The sequence below is a fragment of the Tachysurus vachellii genome, chromosome 14 (genome assembly GCF_030014155.1).
Source record: "Tachysurus vachellii isolate PV-2020 chromosome 14, HZAU_Pvac_v1, whole genome shotgun sequence".
Classification (NCBI taxonomy): domain Eukaryota; kingdom Metazoa; phylum Chordata; class Actinopteri; order Siluriformes; family Bagridae; genus Tachysurus; species Tachysurus vachellii.
In genome coordinates this window covers 2,329,159-2,348,471 of record NC_083473.1, presented here as the reverse complement: position 1 = coordinate 2,348,471, position 19,313 = coordinate 2,329,159, and the positions used below count along the sequence as shown (strand labels likewise).

General features: G+C 38.9%; 2 protein-coding genes across 2 annotated transcripts in view; both read left to right on the top strand.

Annotated features, from left to right (window-relative positions):
- The window catches only part of spaca4l (sperm acrosome associated 4 like), a 10,963-nt gene extending 1,002 nt beyond the window's left edge, over positions 1-9,961 (top strand). Inside the window, exons 2-3 of the mRNA XM_060886627.1 lie at positions 8,490-8,600; positions 8,995-9,961. Coding sequence (XP_060742610.1) covers positions 8,490-8,600; positions 8,995-9,221 — 338 coding nt within the window. The 3' untranslated portion in view covers positions 9,222-9,961. The remainder of the gene's footprint in view (positions 1-8,489; positions 8,601-8,994) is intronic.
- A 4,937-nt stretch (positions 9,962-14,898) lies between these two features.
- lye (lymphocyte antigen-6, epidermis) lies at positions 14,899-16,894 on the top strand. The gene is made up of 3 exons (XM_060886694.1): positions 14,899-15,047; positions 15,592-15,702; positions 16,182-16,894. The coding sequence occupies exons 1-3, from the start codon at positions 14,996-14,998 to the stop codon at positions 16,415-16,417; spliced, it is 399 nt and encodes a 132-aa protein (XP_060742677.1). The 5' UTR covers positions 14,899-14,995; the 3' UTR covers positions 16,418-16,894.
- The last annotated feature ends 2,419 nt before the right edge of the window (positions 16,895-19,313 follow it).

Here is a 19,313-nt window from a genome sequence, read left to right as displayed (position 1 = left end):
ACGTCACACCAAATATGATGGGATGCTTTAGACTGGAACTAAGCCTTGACGAGTCTAACACAAAACTAATCAGACCAAATCTGAGACATTTTATATGTAGCCTATAAGATCAAATCTAGGCCCAAATATATATCAGGTATCAGAGAAAACGCTGGACGTATATGACCATGCACCAAATAATGGACCAAGTACATCGAATATGAGACCAGATTTAAGGTTCAACTAAATATTAGATTGTTTGGGCAAAACAAATAAATGAACGACGAATCCGACCCAAACCAAAATGAGGTGATTGATAAACAAAAGTCTTTCCTTGTGAGAAGTACGTTATTAATATTAAAAGCTTGATTGCACAATCCTTAAGTCGTCCTTAAGATACTTAATAATGGCAGGGAAGAGGCAGAGACACACCCAAATCCTTACAAATTACAGCTTGTGCATGACTAAACTTGCTTTGATAGACCCACGGACACAGATGTGAGGCTCAGCGGTGCTCAGTCACTCTTATGTCTAACCGAGGCTTCTCTTCTAGCTTACACGATTATCAACGAACTCCATTTTAGATAAAAACTTCATTGTTACAAATATAATGCAGTATTTATAGTGGTCAGAGACTGTATTTAATGTGTGTGTGTGTGTGTGAGAGAGTGTGTGTGAGTGAGTGTGTGTGTGAGAGAGAGTGTGTGTGTGAGTGTGTGTGTTTGTGTATGTGAGTGTGTGTGTGTGTGTGTGTGTGTTTGTGTGTGTGGCCAGTAGGTTAATTGTTTGGGATGAGATGAGTGACACCTGCTGGTAAGATGGTGTACTGACACCTTCAGGAAAGTACATTGCCTTAACACAGTCTTTACATCACACGTCCAGCAGAGGGCAGCATCACTGTACATGCAAACAGCTAGCTCAAGCCTTTGTGTATGTGGGCAGGCACTTATTTCCAGGGATTTCAGAACAGCGTAACAGATATTGCATCATCGGGTAGGCGTGGCCTATTTGATAATCTAACCCTAACCATAACCGTAGTTTTTGGTTGTTTATTTGTTTTATAAAATAAATCTGCCTGTATGACTGTTTTGTCCTTCGCAGTATGCTGTTTTTTTTAAAGTGGGCATTTTCCCAAGACCTCCAGAAACACGCCCACTTTACGTCGTGGTAACGAAACCCCTGGAATTTAATGAATGCCTGTGTATGTGAGCACATTTGTGTACTTATCTGCATCTGAGGATTTCTATAATACTCAGATGTTAAATTTAACACCAGTGTGTAACACCGGCTTGCGTCTGGTTCGTTTAAAGCTCCGTTCATTGCCACACTTGTGTCCTAATGCAACAGTTTAACCATGACAGTTCCAGTAGTCTGGGATTAGCGTGACTAACATGCAGTTGGTGTCTAGTCTTTATGCTTTAGCAATAATGACTGGAATATTCGCATGAACTCGCTTGCGCCACTTAATTAAAAAGTGCTGTGCAATAACAGAAGTTTAGCACTAAGTCCCTGCTGCCTCTGCCATCTGCCTTCCAGTGTTGCTCCGCCCCAAACGCTCCTCAACGCCTTTGCCCTTAAAGTACTTCTCCTGTCCTTTCCTCCTCGGAAAGTTTGTGGTTTGGCTTGTATTGTATTTTTAGCTCTTTATGTAGTATCACTGAGACCTATGAACTCATCACCCTGAGAACTCCATCCCCTCTCTGAAGCACGGTGGTGTTAGTACGCTTTAATCTCATGGCTGCTCATCCCTTCTTTTATCCATTTAGTGAATAATGTATGACTTACTGTCTGCTCCTCTGTCTTACTGTGAAAACTGTCTTAATGTATCGTATCTACAAAACTGGCTTATTGCTTAATTGTCTCACTCTCTGCTAGCATTGTGCAATTAGACACACTTTAGTGGAACCAGTTCTGGATGAGACACTTTGCCACTTTGTCTTGAGGTAAAAGACTTCATCCATTCAGCTGCCTCAGGGGAGTGAGAAATGATGCAACATTCCCTTTAAATAACCAGGCTCTGTTCAGTGGCCTTTATACTCCAGTACTCTCCTACATCTGTGTAACCACCTCGCTATCTGTCTAACTGCCTCCATTACAGTCTGTGGTAATGTCAGTCTTACTCTCTGACTGTGTTGTGGGATTTCAGATTGTAGAGGTTGGGCAGTCCTGGCCTAATGGTTAGAGAGTCTGACTCGTAACCCGAACACACACGGTGTGTGTGTGTTCACTGCAGTGTGTGTGTGCACTTTGGATGGGTTAAATGCAGAGAATGAATTCTGAGTACGGGTCACCTTACTTAGCCGTATGTCACGCCACTAGAGGAACAGTAGAGAAGGACAGCGTTCTGAGTCTCATCACAGCTAGTTGCTGATTTATAAGGTGTTAAGTGAATGTTCAGGTCAATTGTAACACTTGAAGTGAACAAGCAGGTTGTAGCTGTTTGTAATGGCAGTGATGATGGTCAGGAGTTTTTATTGGATGGTTTAAAGGAATGAAATCCATTTAACAGATGGTTGACTTGCCAAACCGGAGAAGCTGTACGATCTCTTCTGTAGAAAATTAAGGGTAAAGGTGGCAACCAAGGGCGATAATAAGTGAGTTAAATACATAGGGTAGTTACGTGAGTATTTAATAATAGTAAAGAGAATAATAGAGAAAACAGTAGAGTAGCATAGACGATATAAGTGTATAATAGCGTATTATAGATTTTAACATTATACATGTTGGGAAAAAAACGTATCTTAGTTTGACCATAACTGTATTTTTATTATATCATGTTTTTGCTCCTTTAAAGTATATTCAGTAGAACAGGGGTCATTGGAAACTCACACACACACACACACACACACACACACACATTTTCATGTGAAGGATATTTTAGGCTTGTGGTCTGGAGTCTGGTTGACTCACTTCATCCCTCAGAGCACTCAGATACATGTTACAGGAGTTCAGAAATGAAAAGGCAGAGTGTCAGATTTCTAAAGATGGAAAAATACAACAGGCGTCTGACGTCAGAAAACGAATCAATTATTCATCAGCAGTGTTGGGCAGTAATGCAGTTACAGTAACGCCGTTACTTTTGACAGTAACTGATACTCTAATACGTTACTTTTTAAATAACCATTACCATAAGGTGCGTTTGTCTGTGACTTTTTTAAATTAATTCATTTTGGCTGAAGTGTAGCCTACAGCTTAACCCGTTTACAGCAGCGCCGCCCTGTGGGCGTGTTTCCGTTTATTCAAGTAGGTGCGGCAGTAATGGCGAGTAAAGGTGAGAGCAAGACGAGTTTCTCAAAGTGGAAATATGCTCATTATTTCTTTAAAAAAGTAACTAAAAAGTTACTTTTAACAGTAACGCGTTACTTTTTTGCTGTAAGTAATCAACAAAGTAGTTGAGTTACTTTTTGAATGAAGTAACTAGTAACTGTAACTAGTGTAGTTACTATTTCGTAACTAGTTACTATTTCTTAGTAACTAGCACAACACTGTTCATGAGTCATGTTCATCATGATGTTTGTTGACTGGGGTTTATTAAAAATAAGCTTTTTTATTTATTTTATTAAAAAAGCTTATTAAAAATAAGCTTTTTTAGCTTAAAGAAAGAAAGAAAGAAAGAAAGAAAGAAAGAAAGAAACAAATCAATAAATTGACTCTTTATGACATCAGTGCGTTTATGCTCATTTTTAAGAGATTTATTCTTCTTGAATGACTCTTTTTTTTAAACGAATCTGTTGAAATGATTCATAAGCGCGAATATGAGTCGATTAAAAGTTTTAATGGCTTGGCTCAGGTGAGTGAAGAATTCGAGGAAATGAAAAGGAGGATCAAACGTACACGGCAGTAAATTGAGATATTAAGACACAATCTTTGTTATTTAACAAATTGTGGTGAATAAAATAATACATATCTCAAGAATTCGATTCGTTTGATTTGTACAATGATGTACAGAGTAGTTTGTTCTTTTAAAGCAACTCTTTAAAAGCAACTTTTGAGTCAGGTGAATCGATATAAGAATGTGAGTGAATCAGAACTTTAAACAAGTAATTAAACGTCTTGCACAAATTAGCTTTTTTAAATGACTCTTTTAACTGATTCTTAGGAATCTATTCAGAAACATGGAACTCAGTGAATCAAACTCATGGAACTCAGTGAATCAGTGAATCAAACTAATGATTCTAACTAAAGGATTTTCATGTAGTTGGTATTTATGAGTGGTGAATCAAACGAAACAAATCAAATGAATCAATCTTAAATGTGTAGTTTGAAGGAATTGAGTCGATGATTCATAGAAATGATTCATTCTGCTTAACGATGAGATGATTTAGATTAGATGTATCATGTGATTAAAGTCACACGATCGAGTCAGTGACGTTAAAAAAAAATGCAGAGTCACAAGACTAATACGTTTGTGTTTGATTAAAAACACGCTCGTCATTTCTCGGTTGGTCCGAACCTGTAACCGCACACTCTGCTGAGTCACTGGGAGTTTCCCACAATGCAGTACTGTTATATTATTACAATGGAAATTAACTTCATATTCAAAATATGATGATTATCTGTCCTGAGGTAGCAAGATTACACGATTATTAAGAAAACAAGTACAGTTCATCATTACAAACATTCGAATACTAACACCGAGGATAGAGCCATGTTAATATGATGAAGGCTACGATACGCAGCGTGTCACATGCTACATAATAGTTACATAAAAAAAACGTTTTAAACGTTCCCATTGTTCATGTTCACTTCTAATTACACACTTACACCTCATTAATGTTGCCGTATGAGTCGGCGTCCTCCGCCCACAGGTGTGTCTCTAAAGTGGAGGGACACAAGGTTCCAATGTGGTGTGTGTGGTGTGGTGTGTGTGGTGTGGTGTGTGTGGTGTGTTAAAACCATTCAACTGAAGCTAGGCCTGTGTGATAAATGCTGAAGTTCACCTTTCATTCATTCATTCATTCATCTTCTACCGCTTATCCGAACTACCTCGGGTCACGGGGAGCCTGTGCCTATCTCAGGCGTCATCGGGCATCAAGGCAGGATACATCCTGGACGGAGTGCCAACCCATCGCAGCTGAAGTTCACCTGAAGGAGTCAAACAACCAAATGAATCAGTGATGATTTAGAATCATCAGTCATTATTGTACAAATTATTCTTATTATTTAATGACTCGGTTAAAGGATTTGACTCAAATAAATCCATAATTGGGCCGTCCTTAAAAATATTCTTGTTTGCCGTAACCCGACCGACTCTGTCAATTTAGGACCGACTCAATTTTTAATTTTTTTTTTTTGCTAAGTCCGACCGACTTGCCGGTTGTAAATTTGCGTTAAGTACTCTTCAAATTTGCGTTTTACTCTTCAAACAACTAATACAAAAGCAATAAAATAATATTAACGGGTTCGGGCACCATAATACATCTAAAAAATTCATTAAAACAGCTCGACACCGCTTTAACTTGGCACGAAGTTCTGGAAAAGAAGACCGGGTTGAAGACCCAGTCAGTGACGTCACGATATGCTAATTTGTTTAAATTCATACCTACGAAATCACCATCACCAAAATTGTACTTTTTTTTTTTTACATATAGACCTACCTACCGACCCTTTTTTTGTTTTTTTTTACTGTTACTGCAAACCAAAATATTTTTAAGGATGGCCTTAACAGCAATTTTTTTTATTATTAACCGTTTACTAATAAACACAAGTTTGATCTTGACAAACAATAAAACAGGTCCTCTGTCCTCGAGGCAATTCAATTCTAGCTTCTAATACAAACACGACTCTGAGCGATGATTCATCAGAACAAACCTGTATTTACATAGTGAGTTGTAATTCTAGCCTTTGTTTTCTTTTATCTTTTTCCTTGAAAGAAACGTGTCCCAAGTTTAGGGCACGATGAGAGACTCTAAACAAACTGATTCACAAGGAAGTGTGAACAGAAAAATAAAAAAACTGAATTCTAATTCAATATTGTGATAATGTTTATGGAGGAAAAGCGCTTGATTTCTGTGTTGTTTAACACCGGCATGATTTTGTTTTACCACTTGCAAACGTGACATTATCTACAACGGCAGACTCGACTGGACGTACTGGTTTCTAGGATGCTGAACGAAACTGGAATGTGAAACTGTGTAAAGTGACCTGTAAAGTTAGAACAGTGCCACACCCTTAAACAACGTTTGCCTTCATTTAATCGACTGTTTTTTGTTTTTTTTTACGTTGATATACATTTTAAAGCCGAAGTTTTCCGTTTAATACAAACGTGTGAAACATGCGAAGTTTAATGCTGTTTCAGAGGAAATCAGAAAACTAGTCTGTCATGTGATTTTGATGAATCAGTTTGGAAACACAAATAGAAATGAAGAAAACTGATCAAATTTACAAGTCAGTTGTTTTTTTTCAGATGTAAGAAATAATGAGATTCCTAAACAAATTGATTCTTTTAAAATGAGTCAACTGAGTCAGTTTGGATGCGTAAAAAAGTGCGTGTGTGTGTAGGGGATGACTCCTAGGACCATGTAGATCTGCGCTCGCTGTAGGACACAACCTTGTAATCGTCCACGTTCCCCGTAGTGAGCTGTGTGTTGTAGCGGAGCAGGATCTCAGTGGATGGTCTTATCAACCCTCGGTTTCTGATTGTTGCTGTTCTTAAACTGCGTATAAACACTTTTTAATTAGGCCTAGAAGTTGAGAGGAACGAATCAAGTTGAAAGCACAAATTCAAGTGATTCTGAAGAGTTAGTAAAGTGAATCACATGCACGTGAGTCAATTAACTCAAATAGTTCAAAATAAATTAATCACACTAGTAATGAGGGAATCATTAATAAAAGACTCCTTCGGGTGAATCTGTTTAGTAGGGCTGACACACTGAATGAATCAATTGTTCATGAAGATTCAAACACACACAAACACACACACACAGATACAAAAGCCTGCAGCTGTAGGAAAGGGAATCTTTTCTCTAATCTCAAAGCATAGCGGGAGCCGAGTTTCAGGGCGGATGAGTCGGTTTCAGGTTAAGGAGATTCGCGAGGGAAGATGAAATGAACAGAAGCTGTGGCTACTGAAGTCACTGGCATTGTTCATGTCAACAAAGAGAAGTCCTATAGATTAGGGGCAGCATTAGCATCCATTCTTTTCTGAGTTGATTCTGAAGGCCCGTATCATGTTCACTGTACACTTTTCTGAGGTAACGTGTTAATGTACATTCACGTTCACAGCAGAAGGTAAACGTACATTAACGTGTACATTCACGTTCACAGCAGAAGGTAAACTTACATTAACGTGTACATTCACGTTCACAGCAGAAGGTAAACGTACATTAACGTGTACATTCACGTTCACAGCAGAAGGTAAACGTACATTAACGTGTACATTCACATTCACAGCAGAAGGTAAACGTACATTAACGTGTACATTCACATTCACAGCAGAAGGTAAACTTACATTAACGTGTACATTCACGTTCACAGCAGAAGGTAAACGTACATTAACGTGTACATTCACGTTCACAGCAGAAGGTAAACGTACATTAACGTGTACATTCACGTTCACAGCAGAAGGTAAACGTACATTAACGTGTACATTCACATTCACAGCAGAAGGTAAACGTACATTAACGTGTACATTCACGTTCACAGCAGAAGGTAAACGTACATTAACGTGTACATTTGAGTGAACGTGAATGTTGTGACTCCCTTATCCAGAGAAACATACACAAGTGCTTAGAATTCTCCACATGTGATTACGAGCTCACTGAGCCATTGAGCCATGTGCTGTTCTTAAAGAAAAACTCCCTTTGGGGAAAACTGGGATGAGGATGAATAACTTTTCAAAACAAAGTCGAGTGAATTATTTTGAAGTTCTTCTTTTAATGTGTTATTTTACACTGACACACTGCTTTTGTCATCATCACAAGATGCTGTATGGAGGCTGACATCTCTCTCTCTCTCTCTCTCTCGTACGCGCTCTCTCTCACTCTCTCTCTCTCTCTCTGTCTCTTTCTCTCTCTCTCTCTCTCTCTCTCTCTCTCGTACGCGCTCTCTCTCTCTCACTCTCACACTCTTTCTCTCTCTCTCTCTCTCTCTCTCTCTCTCTCTCTCTCTCTCTCTCTCTCTCTCTCTCTCTCTCTGTCTCTTACTCTCTCTCTCTCTCGTACGCGCTCTCTCTCTCTCTCTCTCTGTCTCTTACTCTCTCTCTCTCTCTCTCTCTCTGTCTCTTACTCTCTCTCTCTCTCTCTCTCTCGTACGCTCTCTCTCTCTCTCTCTCTCTCTCTCTCTCTCTCTCTCTCTCTGTCTCTTACTCTCTCTCTCTCTCTCTCTCTCTCTCGTACGCACTCTCTCTCTCTCTCTCTCTCTCTCTCTCTCTGTCTCTTACTCTCTCTCTCGTACGCGCTCTCTCTCTCTCTCTCTCTCTCTCTCTCTCTCTCGTACACGCTCTCTCTCACTCTCACACTCTTTCTCTCTCTCTCTCTCTCTCTCTCTCTCTCTCTCTCTCTCTCTCTCAGGTTACACCCTGAAGTGCTACAAATGTGAGATTGGATTGTGGGGTGTGTGTGTGACCTCAGAAATGACATGTGCAGATGGCCAGCATTGTTTCAGTGGAGCGGGAAAAACAGGTAACAATATCTGTGTCACATCTCTCTCTCTCTCTCTCTCTCTCTCTCTCTGCATGATTCCTGCTATCATATCATTATCTTATTGTTTCCATGATAAAGCTGGTAACAAAACAGAAAGACGTCATTAGCAGCTGGTAATAAAAGTTTAGCTGTTTTAGACACACTGGAGACGAAACACTGAGCTCTGAGTGTCTCTAATGGTGTGTTTCTGTATAAATGTATAGTGCACTATGTATGGTATATGAGCACTATGTATGGTGTATGAGCTCATGATGTAATAAAGTCACTTTGTTTTGGCCTGAAGATTTGTAATCAAAAACAGCTGGAATAACAGCATTAATATCTCTCTCTCTCTCTCTCTCTCTCTCTCTCTCTCTCTCTCTCTCTCTCTCAGCGGGTGTGATTAAGTTGAGTATGAAGGGATGTCTGAACCTAGGCGACTGCAATAAGACAACGGATGTTAATTTTCCCACCAACTCAAACACCTCCATCTACGAAATGACCAAAACCTGCTGCAACACTGACCTGTGCAACACAGCTGCACCGCTCACTAACACTCACACACTCACCCTCGCCATCGCCTCGCTCGCCACGGTGCTCCTCACCAAGGTGCTGGGGTGAGGGTGTGTGTATCTCACACACACACACACACACACACACACACACACACAGTGCATCAGTAACTGTCTGATTAAATCCTGTTTTATTTTCGTTTTATTGCAGTTAAAACTGTAAAACCTGCATGCGATCTCGTCGCCATGTTGCTCGCTCATGTTAGGAATCATAGCCTTCTATTTTTTTGTCTCTCATTCGACCTCTTTTTACTTTTGTTGTAAAGAAACGTGATGTAACTGTTTTTACTGAATCTTTATTATCTCTCATTAAGGGTTAAAATACGAGGTGTTAAGTGAGTCTGTTATTCTCGATCCTTTAAGGACTTTTCTCAAATTTTTTACTTTTTTTTTGTTGTTTTGTTTTGTCCTTTTTTTTTACTTCAATTCATGGAACACTTAATCGTTTTTAGTAATTTCAACTTAGTAAGTTTGTCATTTCATCGAATAAAAAATATTCATCCAAAGAAAATTTTTCCATGTACCAAAATTCAGCCCTGATGTTTGTTCCACTGGGTTTTAATGTCAGACCTGTGTGTGTGTCTACACGCTCGTCTTTACAGTACATCAGTATCCTAAACAAAATAAAGGGATTTGGTGGGGTTTTTTTTTGGTGAACTGGAAACAAATATATGTATAAAATATAAGATGTTAAGGGGACAAAAAAAAAGATCTTGCTTGAGATGATGTTGGCTGTGTGCTTCCTGATCAGGTGATGGATAAAAATAAACCAGAATTGGCCAAAAAAAAGCTGTGTGACTTTTCTTTAATCATCCAGAGAGGTAACAGAGAGAGTTTTCCTGCCAACAGGTTCAGCCCTGCGATGTTGTAATGTTCTACCAATACATACAGTATAGGAAGGAAGCGATTACAGAAAGATTGCTGCAGCTATATGAGATCACTTATCTTGTCTTAGATCACTTGGATCGGTTTCAAATATTCTAGAAGTGTTGCGTCATCGCTGTGAAATCGTCTTCATGACAGTCACCAGATGTATCGAAGGAAAATAGAAAACGAGGCTTAATCAAGACATGGATGAGTAGATGAGTGTCTATATATATATGTATATATATATATATATGTATGTATATATATATATATATATATATATATATATATATATATATATATATATACGTATATATATATATACATATATATACGTATATATATATATATATATATATATATATATATATATATATATATATATATATACAGGTGAATGTGTGTGTGTGTGTCTGTGTGTGTGTGTGTGAGAGAGTGAGTGTGTGAATGTGTGTGTGTGGATGTATCTGTGTGTGTCTCTGTGTGTGTGTGTGTGAGAGTGTGAGTGTGTGTGCATGCGTGCGTGCGTGCGTGTGTGTGTGTGTGCATGCGTGCGTGCGTGTGTGTGTGTGTGTGTGGGTGTATCTGTGTGTGTCTGTGTGTGTATGTGTGTGTGTGTTCATCCCAGAAGCTAGTTGTTTTCAGATGAAAGTTATTGATATATAAACAGGTTAGCGTTTATCTCCAGCGTTTATCTCCAGTTTATCTCCGCGTTCAACAATAAGGTCTACAGCCGTGTCATAAAGTGATCAATAAGATTATAAACACATACAGATGTGGATTATTTCCTTCATTTTCTATAAGTAGAGTTTATAAACAAGCTGTCTGTGTTTTATTTATTACACATGACATCATTAAAACATCCTGAAAGCACAAGAAGACCTTTGTTGATTCTGTGGTGGCTTCAGCCATATTCTATGGTGTGGTCTCTACATCTCTACTGCAGAGAGGAAGAGACTGGACAAGCTGATCAGGAAGTCCAGCTCAGTCCTGGGGATTCCTCTGGACACTGTACAGGAGGTGGGAGAAAGGAGGATGGTAGCAAAACTATCATCGTTGCTGGAGAACGACTCTCACCCCCTGTATGAAACGGTGTCAGCTATGAGCAGCTCCTTCAGTTACAGACTGTTACATCCTAAGTGTCTGATGGAGCGACACAGACGCTCTTTTCTCCCTGCTGTTATTAGACTGTACAACCAAAGCTGCTCCCAGTGAACCAGTCACCATAATTATGTTGCTTTGTAGAAGCCAACATTCTGTTTTCCTATTTCAGCTTAGACAAAAATTTATAAAATTTAATGCGGCCTAGGGCTTTCGAGCCACATGCACCAAATTCGGTTGTTGTAGACGCTGGTCTGAAGTTTGTTGCTCTGACTTTTATAAGCGATCCGAGTACCGGTACTTCCGGTACCGGGCCTCAAATTGGCCTTTTTTCCCAAAGACTCCCATTATAAATTTTGGAGGTTTATAACTCGGCAAGCTTTAGAACTATCTACACCAAACTCGGCCAGCTCCTTTAGGGTGATACTCTGAACAAAGGTTTAAATTGGTGTACCGACTGGCCTTTCGGTTGTCCCAGAGCTCCGCCCCCAATATACGCAAAATCAAAAAACTTTTTACAACATGGACATGTGACATATCAAAACACTCAGAACAATGAGGGGAACTTCCTCGCGTGTATTCTGATGACGTCACGTGATGTCACGTGAAAATAAAAAATTAGCACAACATGAACATGTGACATATCAAAACACTCAGCCCAATGAGGGGAACTTCCTCAGGAGAATTCGGATGAGGTCATTTGTTTGTCTCCACTTGCCTCCAAAAGTAACACTGACCCTTATGTCCACTCGCCTCCAAAAAGCACCGGCCTTTGCGAATACTTGCCTCGTCAAAGCCAACATCAAAGTTTGTTGTGACGAACTTTAGAAATCTACTTACACACTGTAATTACTGTTTAACTGCAATAATAACAATAAAGTATTTTAAAAACGTGCAATATGTCTGTTAGTGTAACTACTTACTCGTGGTCTCTTTTTTCTTCTCTATATTTATACATTCTGTTGTGTATATAATGTATATTATATTATATCTTCATTCCTTTATATATTTGCATTTCTTTTTCTTTGCTGCTGTAACAGAAAGATTTCCCCATTGTGGGACGAATAAAGGTATATCTTATCTTATCTTATCTTATCTTATCTTATCTTATCTTATCTTATCTTAATTTAATGCATTGAACTGCGTCCTGTCTCCTGTCCTACAGCACTATAGTTGTGTATCTGTGTGTAGTTGTGTATATTAGGATGTGTGTATCTGCGTGTCAATATGTTTATGGTATTTTACATAACTAATTGATTGTAGCTAGACTGCTGAAGGAAAATCTGTAAACGAGCAGAACAGGAAATATTTTACATTTCTGAACCAAACCAACCTGCTTCATGGGGAATAATAAGCTTACACGTTTCTTCTGAAGTTTACAGAAAAAAGAAAAAAATGTGTGTTACAGTCAGTTAGTAAGAGACAGACAGTCAGTAAGAGACAGATGTCCTGAAATATCTTTAGTTCCTTTTGAAGTAGCGAATCAGAGTAAAAGCATGTTAGCAACTCAGTGATGATTTACACGTCAGCCATCAGACTCTGAGAGACGCCACGTCTCTCAGAGAGCGAATTTAACACAGAGATGGTGTTTAATCGTCTGGAACATGGATGATAGGGTGCTGATCGGTTCTGCACTCTGATTGGACAGAATGTGTTGATTAGTTTTCTCTAACAGCAGCTCTGACAGTAGCGCAGGTTTATATTAATGTGTTCCTTACATGAATGGTTTCTATAGTAACAACTCAAGTATACACAAGGACGTACAGCGGACCCGTATAAATAATAAAAATAATAATAATAAGTTGAAAATAATAAAATTGTAACCGTAAAAGGATAAAAACTACAGCGAAAAAACTTATAGAAACTATAAGACACTGCTGTGGTGTAAGAGGAATAAACACTTAAGGACGTGCTTTTATGGCAAAAGAATGAACTGGTGGTAAATGTAACACTCCCACACACACACACACACACACACACACAAACACACACACACAGTCACGTCGTCAGCTCTGAGCAATGCTATCAGTGTGTTCTGATCTCAGTTATTCCTGTTGTACAGGATTCTAAGGAAAGGTGACCTTCTGCTTACATATTGCTCAGTATCAGTGTTGATTGAACAGTTTGTTCTAAACTTTAATGTATGTTTAAAATATTCTTCAGCCAAGTCATGTTTGACAAATAAATTTTTAACATTCCAGAGCAGTGAAAACATGAGCAAATTGTGACCTTGTCAGTTATGTTTTATGTACATGTACATCAACATGCGTTGATTTTAGCAACAAGGAATGTTTTATATTTAGATTTTCCTAATTCTTCCCTTAGCGATGTCTAACTCGCGATTAAAATCATGACCTTGATCCTGTCACATGTCCAACTATAGACCGATATCAAACTTTCCCAGAAAAGTAATAATAATTGAGTGAGTCAGAGCTGGTGGTGGTGAGGAGGAACAACTATGTGAGAAGATATGAGGAAGAAGTCTTGAGAGGAACCAGACTCAGAAGGGAACCTCATCATAATTTAGGTGATGCCTGAATGTGAGATTATAAATCATTTACTTTATATAACTTCTATACTTACTTTTTTTTTTTTTGAAGTTATCAAATATTCAATGATGGAGACCTGAACGCAAATCTGATCAGGGCAACAGCACTTCAAACCACCGCCATGATCTCCATGTGGTTCTGCCCACAGCAGTAACTCCAGGATGTCCACATGGGCACTACCATGTGGCACTACATTTTTTCTACCGCTTATCCGAACTACCTCGGGTCACGGGGAGCCTGTGCCTATCTCAGGCGTCATCGGGCATCAAGGCAGGATACACCCTGGACAGAGTGCCAACCCATCGCAGGGCACACACACACACTCTCATTCACTCACACAATCACACACTATGGACAATTTTCCAGAGATGCCAATCAACCTACCATGCATGTCTTTGGACTGGGGGAGGAAACCGGAGTACCCGGAGGAAACCCCCGAGGCACGGGGAGAACATGCAAACTCCACACACACAAGGCGGAGGTGGGAATCGAACCCCCAACCCTGGAGGTGTGAGGCGAACGTGCTAACCACTATGCCACTGTGCCCCCTTGAAATCATTTTATCCGTTCAAATTTTAATTCAATTTTCAATTCTATTTCAACAGAGGGCATTGTCTCAAAGCAGCTTTACAGAAGTACACAAATAGAATAAAGTTTAAATGAAGTTATTATTTATCTCTAATGATCAGGCCTGAGGTGATGGTGATGGTGACGAGGAAAAACTCGATGAGATGATCTGAGGAAGAAACCTTGAGAGGAACCAGACTCAGACATGAACCTCATCCTCATTTAGGTTCATCCTCGTCCTCATTTAGGTGACACTGCACAGTACATAATGTAAATGTAAATAATGTCATTTCTACCACACTTTCACTCCTCCCCATAAGCAACATCTCTGATTAAGAGGCGTCTTCTCTGATACCTGGAAAAAATAATATTAATACGATATTTGCACTAATTAAAGGCCCTCAGAAGGCGTTCAATAGCTTTGAGTTGGTGTATTTTCTTTACTCCTGTTTTAATTAGCATGGTCTTTGTTTGGTTTCCTGTGTTGTATCTGCTCTGCCTGGTTTCACTGTGTATCATTGCGACATGACTTACAACCTGCTTTGGGCTGCTGAACCACATTTCTGTCCCTCATATATCACCTGTAATGAAAACACAATGTGTTGCCACACCCCATCCTCCAGCCATCATATAAATGTCCACAGCTTTCACACGGATGTCATTTGTGAGGAACGCCTGTGAGGACACATCTTTTAGGACAGTCATTTGAGTTTGTGTTTGTTACACTCCAAGTTCCAGGATGAAGTACGTGCTGTTGGGAATTGTCGCAGTGATCGGACTCTTCGCTTTCGGTAAGTCCAGGCACAAATCTCCGATATTGCATTTTATATAATATTACATATTACATAACATTTTTACATATTAACAAAGACAATTTTTTTGATGATGAATAAGTCAGAAAAGAAAAATAACTTTAATAATACATCCGATTAAAAAATAATACGTACAAATATTTTAATATATATTTTTATTTATTTTACATTTATTTATGTATTTAGATTTTATCAGTAATATTTGATTAACTGCCAAGATTTGATATGTTTGATAAACTTAAATAAAAACAAAAATAAACCTTTATTAAAAAAGAAAAAGTGGTTTTAAAGCACATAATAGGACCACAAATCATAATCAAAAGTGCGTGTGTGTGTGTGTTTGTGTATTGAGCAAGTTTCATCAATGTTGTCTTTAAACTATTTTATACGTACACATGGATAATTAAACCAAGAAAACAAAGCAATTAAAAAAACTAAGATAGCAGGAAGAACATAATGTAGCGCATACTTAAATAGAATATTTGAAATATTTCTCTCTCTCTCTCTCTCTCTCTCTCTCTAGCGGAGTCTCTGACCTGTAATACATGTCCAGTGGGTCTGGTTGGAATCTGCCTGAGGCCCTCCACCACTACCTGTGGCACCAACACATCTGTGTGCACCACATCAAAAGCCAGTGAGTCTTACCAACTAATTAATCATCATTACCACTTACAGGACACTGCTCTTACCTCCACCTGTTCCAGACCGGGACCTACAGACTGATCAGAAAACAAAGCCTGCTTACCAAAATACCAGCTGTTCCACATGGAAATGGTTGATTTTACATGCTGGAACCTCACCGATGATACAGGAATTTAGATTTCTGTTTGTTTTTAATATATCAATGAAAGCAAATTTTTTGACTTTAGAATCTGAGGTAGAATTTTCAAAATAAAAGTGTGTCGTTTCAGAAAATCTGTTTTTTAAACCCAAAACGGCTGCATGCCTGATAAAAACATTATCTCTGTCTTTGCTTTTTTTGTCTTTAATTTTGCTTATATTTTATTTCTTTCATTGGTATCGTAGTGCGAATTCTAGCATTAGGTAATCATGTAAAAGGTTTAGTGGTTGTATGAGATCTCTAAGCTTGCGATTCTTGTTTCTTCCTCTCAGGTTTCAGCATCTCTGGCTTCCTGGGTTTTAGCTCTCTGAACTGCTTGGAGTCGGCTCAGTGTAATGCCACTGTTAGTGGTACCATCCTGGGTGCGACATACACCATCGCCCAGACCTGCTGTAACGCAGACCAATGCAACACCCTCCAGAGTGGTGCCTCCTACGTCCAAGTCTCCATCACTGCAGTTCTGAGCACTGCCCTGCTAGCCTGTGTCTGGGGCCAGTCTGTCTACTGACTGCTGTAATCTGACTCATTCATAATCTCATTACTCTTACTGTGATAACATGGCTGTTTCAAACAATTAACACTCAAAAATAATTTTTGAGTTAATTTTACCACTGTGTTACAATAATCTTAAGATAATAAATCCACTTTTACAATGTGAAAATAACGGGTTGCTAATCTACGGCCAAAAACAATGGAAGGAATTTTTTTAAATCAAACAATAGAAAAAGAAAACATTTTCTATTGACTTTGTAGAGTTTACATTCAAATATTTTAAAGATCTTTCTGAATAGAAAATACTATGATGAGGTGAATAAATATAATTTAAAACTCACCACTGAAGTATGAAAGCTGTGCTTTAAACATGATTGTTTCTTTGTAATGTTAAATAATGTGTATAATGGGGAAAATGTATTAGCTATATTACCACATTTCTGCCATTTTCAATATTTCACACTGTTCCATTAAAATGTGTATTAAAAACTAAGCTTAAGTCTTGGGTACTTTTTAAAAATTAAAATGTGACCATTCCAACCTTTTAACCTCCTGGCTGGCTCGCCAATTGTTAGTTGTTGGTATAATATCTACATATTAAGTCTCTTCAGATGTCACAGAGTTACATTTATCTCATTTATATAGCATGAAGGTTCTTATTTGAGGTTCTAATGTGAGTGGTTCTTTTTTCATCCATGCAATCCAAAGTCAGTGTAGCGCAAAAACACTGATATGTTTTTGCCCTGGACTTTTACTGCTTATTGAGGCTTCCTTTAAATTATTTGTCTTCTATTGATCTTTGTGATGACTTTACAGGTAGTTATATTTGCTGATCTCAAAAATGATCAACAAATAATCTTCAAAAATTGATCTTAAAATGCCACTGTACCAGCTTCATCTGATCCAAAACACAGCTGCCAAAAAACTTCACTAGCTGCCAATTAGGTATAGAACAGAGATTTGTTATTTGTTTTTAATCATGGCTTGGCACAGTGTTGTAGCTGTTAGCTCATTTGTCTCCAAAATATCTCCAGAGCTTTGAGATCATCTAATCAGATACTTTAAACCCGTACTTAAACTCTTAAGAATTTCAAAGGGTGCCAGACTTTAATAAAGGCAGAAAAAATGTGCAATTGGCCAAGAAGGGGGATCCTAAGTGTGTATTGTAGGCATGGGCATCGGAAGCAAATAAAAAGTGGGTGGGTCCTGTCCGACACCCATGATTGTAGGTGTAGTTGAGGAGGAAGTGAACGTCAGGCAGATCTTCTCATCATAAAAGGTGGCAAAGTCTTCAGCAGGCAGAAAGGATGGTGCAGGAAGAGCCAGGAGGGAAGTACAGTAGATAAAACATGTTGTAAAGCTTATAAGGATCTTGTGCAGAAGTGTCCACCGTTTCTTAAAGAAGCCAACTGATGCAGAAGAGACTTTGGACAGGAGAGAGCAGTAAAAGGAGAGATCCTTGTTGAGTTAAACACCGTAAGAGCCTACTGATACTGCACACTTTTTTCTAAAACCAAATTATGAGTATAAGTAACCATGACTGTATGAAGAGGTCTGTTCTTTAGCCAAAAATACACTCTCGCTCTCACTCACTCATTTTCTACCGCTTATCCGAACTTCTTGGGTCACGGGGAGCCTGTGCCTATCTCAGGCGTCATCGGGAATCGAACCCCCAAACCTGGAGGTGTGAGGCGAACGGGCGAACATGCTAACCACTAAGCCAATGTGATCCCCGCCAAAAATACAATCAATTTGAAATCACTACCTCTTATACAATCATATGTCACTGTTAAGCACAGCTATCATTATCTAACTAAGTCTGGGAACCCACCTCACAACAAAGCTTCAAGGAGGTCAACATTTTTAAACACACTTCATCTTTAATTATAAATAGCATTTTACCATCTATCTATCTTTATTAGAAATCGTGTAAACGAGTTGTCTGCAGTCTAAACAAGTCCGTACAATGTGTTCATGAATACAAGCACGGCGGTGAAAAGGGGTGGGTGTGGCAGAACCAAACAAAAGCTGGTGAAAATGGAGAGACATGGACAATTTTCATTCATACATAAAACCATTTTTTATTTCACATCACATGAGACTTTGTTACCTGACTGTGTTTTTTTTACTCAGTGTAACAGAGTGGCTTTCTGCTCAGCATGGAAAATGACTCAGTCTTTAAACAGATGTGTGGTTTCGCCTGTTACATTAGAACATGTAATTATGGAGAGAAAAATAACAAAAGTATTACCATGGAAAGAGAGGATTAAGAGCAATTAGTGTTGCTCAAACTGAGTCATGTGTGTATTGTGTTCTTTAATGAATGTTATGTTTGTACTTGGGTAAAAAGAACACTGAACTAATACTAATAAAAACAGTTAGAAAGTGACAAGATGGGAAAGAAAAAAGGGAAACTAAAAATAAAACAGTGATACAGAGACAGAGCATGAAAGAGAGTGAGAGAGACAGAGCAAGAAAAGAGTGAGAGAGAAAGAGGGAGGGGGGGATAGAAGCCACACTTGCATACAATATGGAGAACACACACCATGAACAGTATGCCTCTGTATTATACAGTTCCACCACACCCTGTGGGGAGCCACACCCAGGACTCACTTTGGCATAAACACTCGGCATAAACACAGACACACGGTAAACACTCGGTATAAACACGGACACACGGTAAACACTCGGCATAAACACACACACGGTGAACACTCGGTATAAACACACACGGTGAACACTCGGCATAAACACACAGTAAACACTCGGCATAAACACACAGTAAACACTCGGCATAAACACACACACGGTGAAGACTCGGCATAAACACACACACGGTGAAGACTCGGCATAAACACACACACGGTGAAGACTGGGCATAAACACACACACGGTGAAGACTCGGCATAAAC

Coding starts and splice junctions, on each gene's coding strand:
- lye (XM_060886694.1), top strand. CDS start 14,996: ATGAAGTACGTGCTGTTGGGAATTGTCGCAGTGATCGGACTCTTCGCT. Junction 15,048..15,591: donor GATCGGACTCTTCGCTTTCG/GTAAGTCCAGGC, acceptor CTCTCTCTCTAG/CGGAGTCTCTGACCTGTAAT. Junction 15,703..16,181: donor GTGCACCACATCAAAAGCCA/GTGAGTCTTACC, acceptor TCTTCCTCTCAG/GTTTCAGCATCTCTGGCTTC.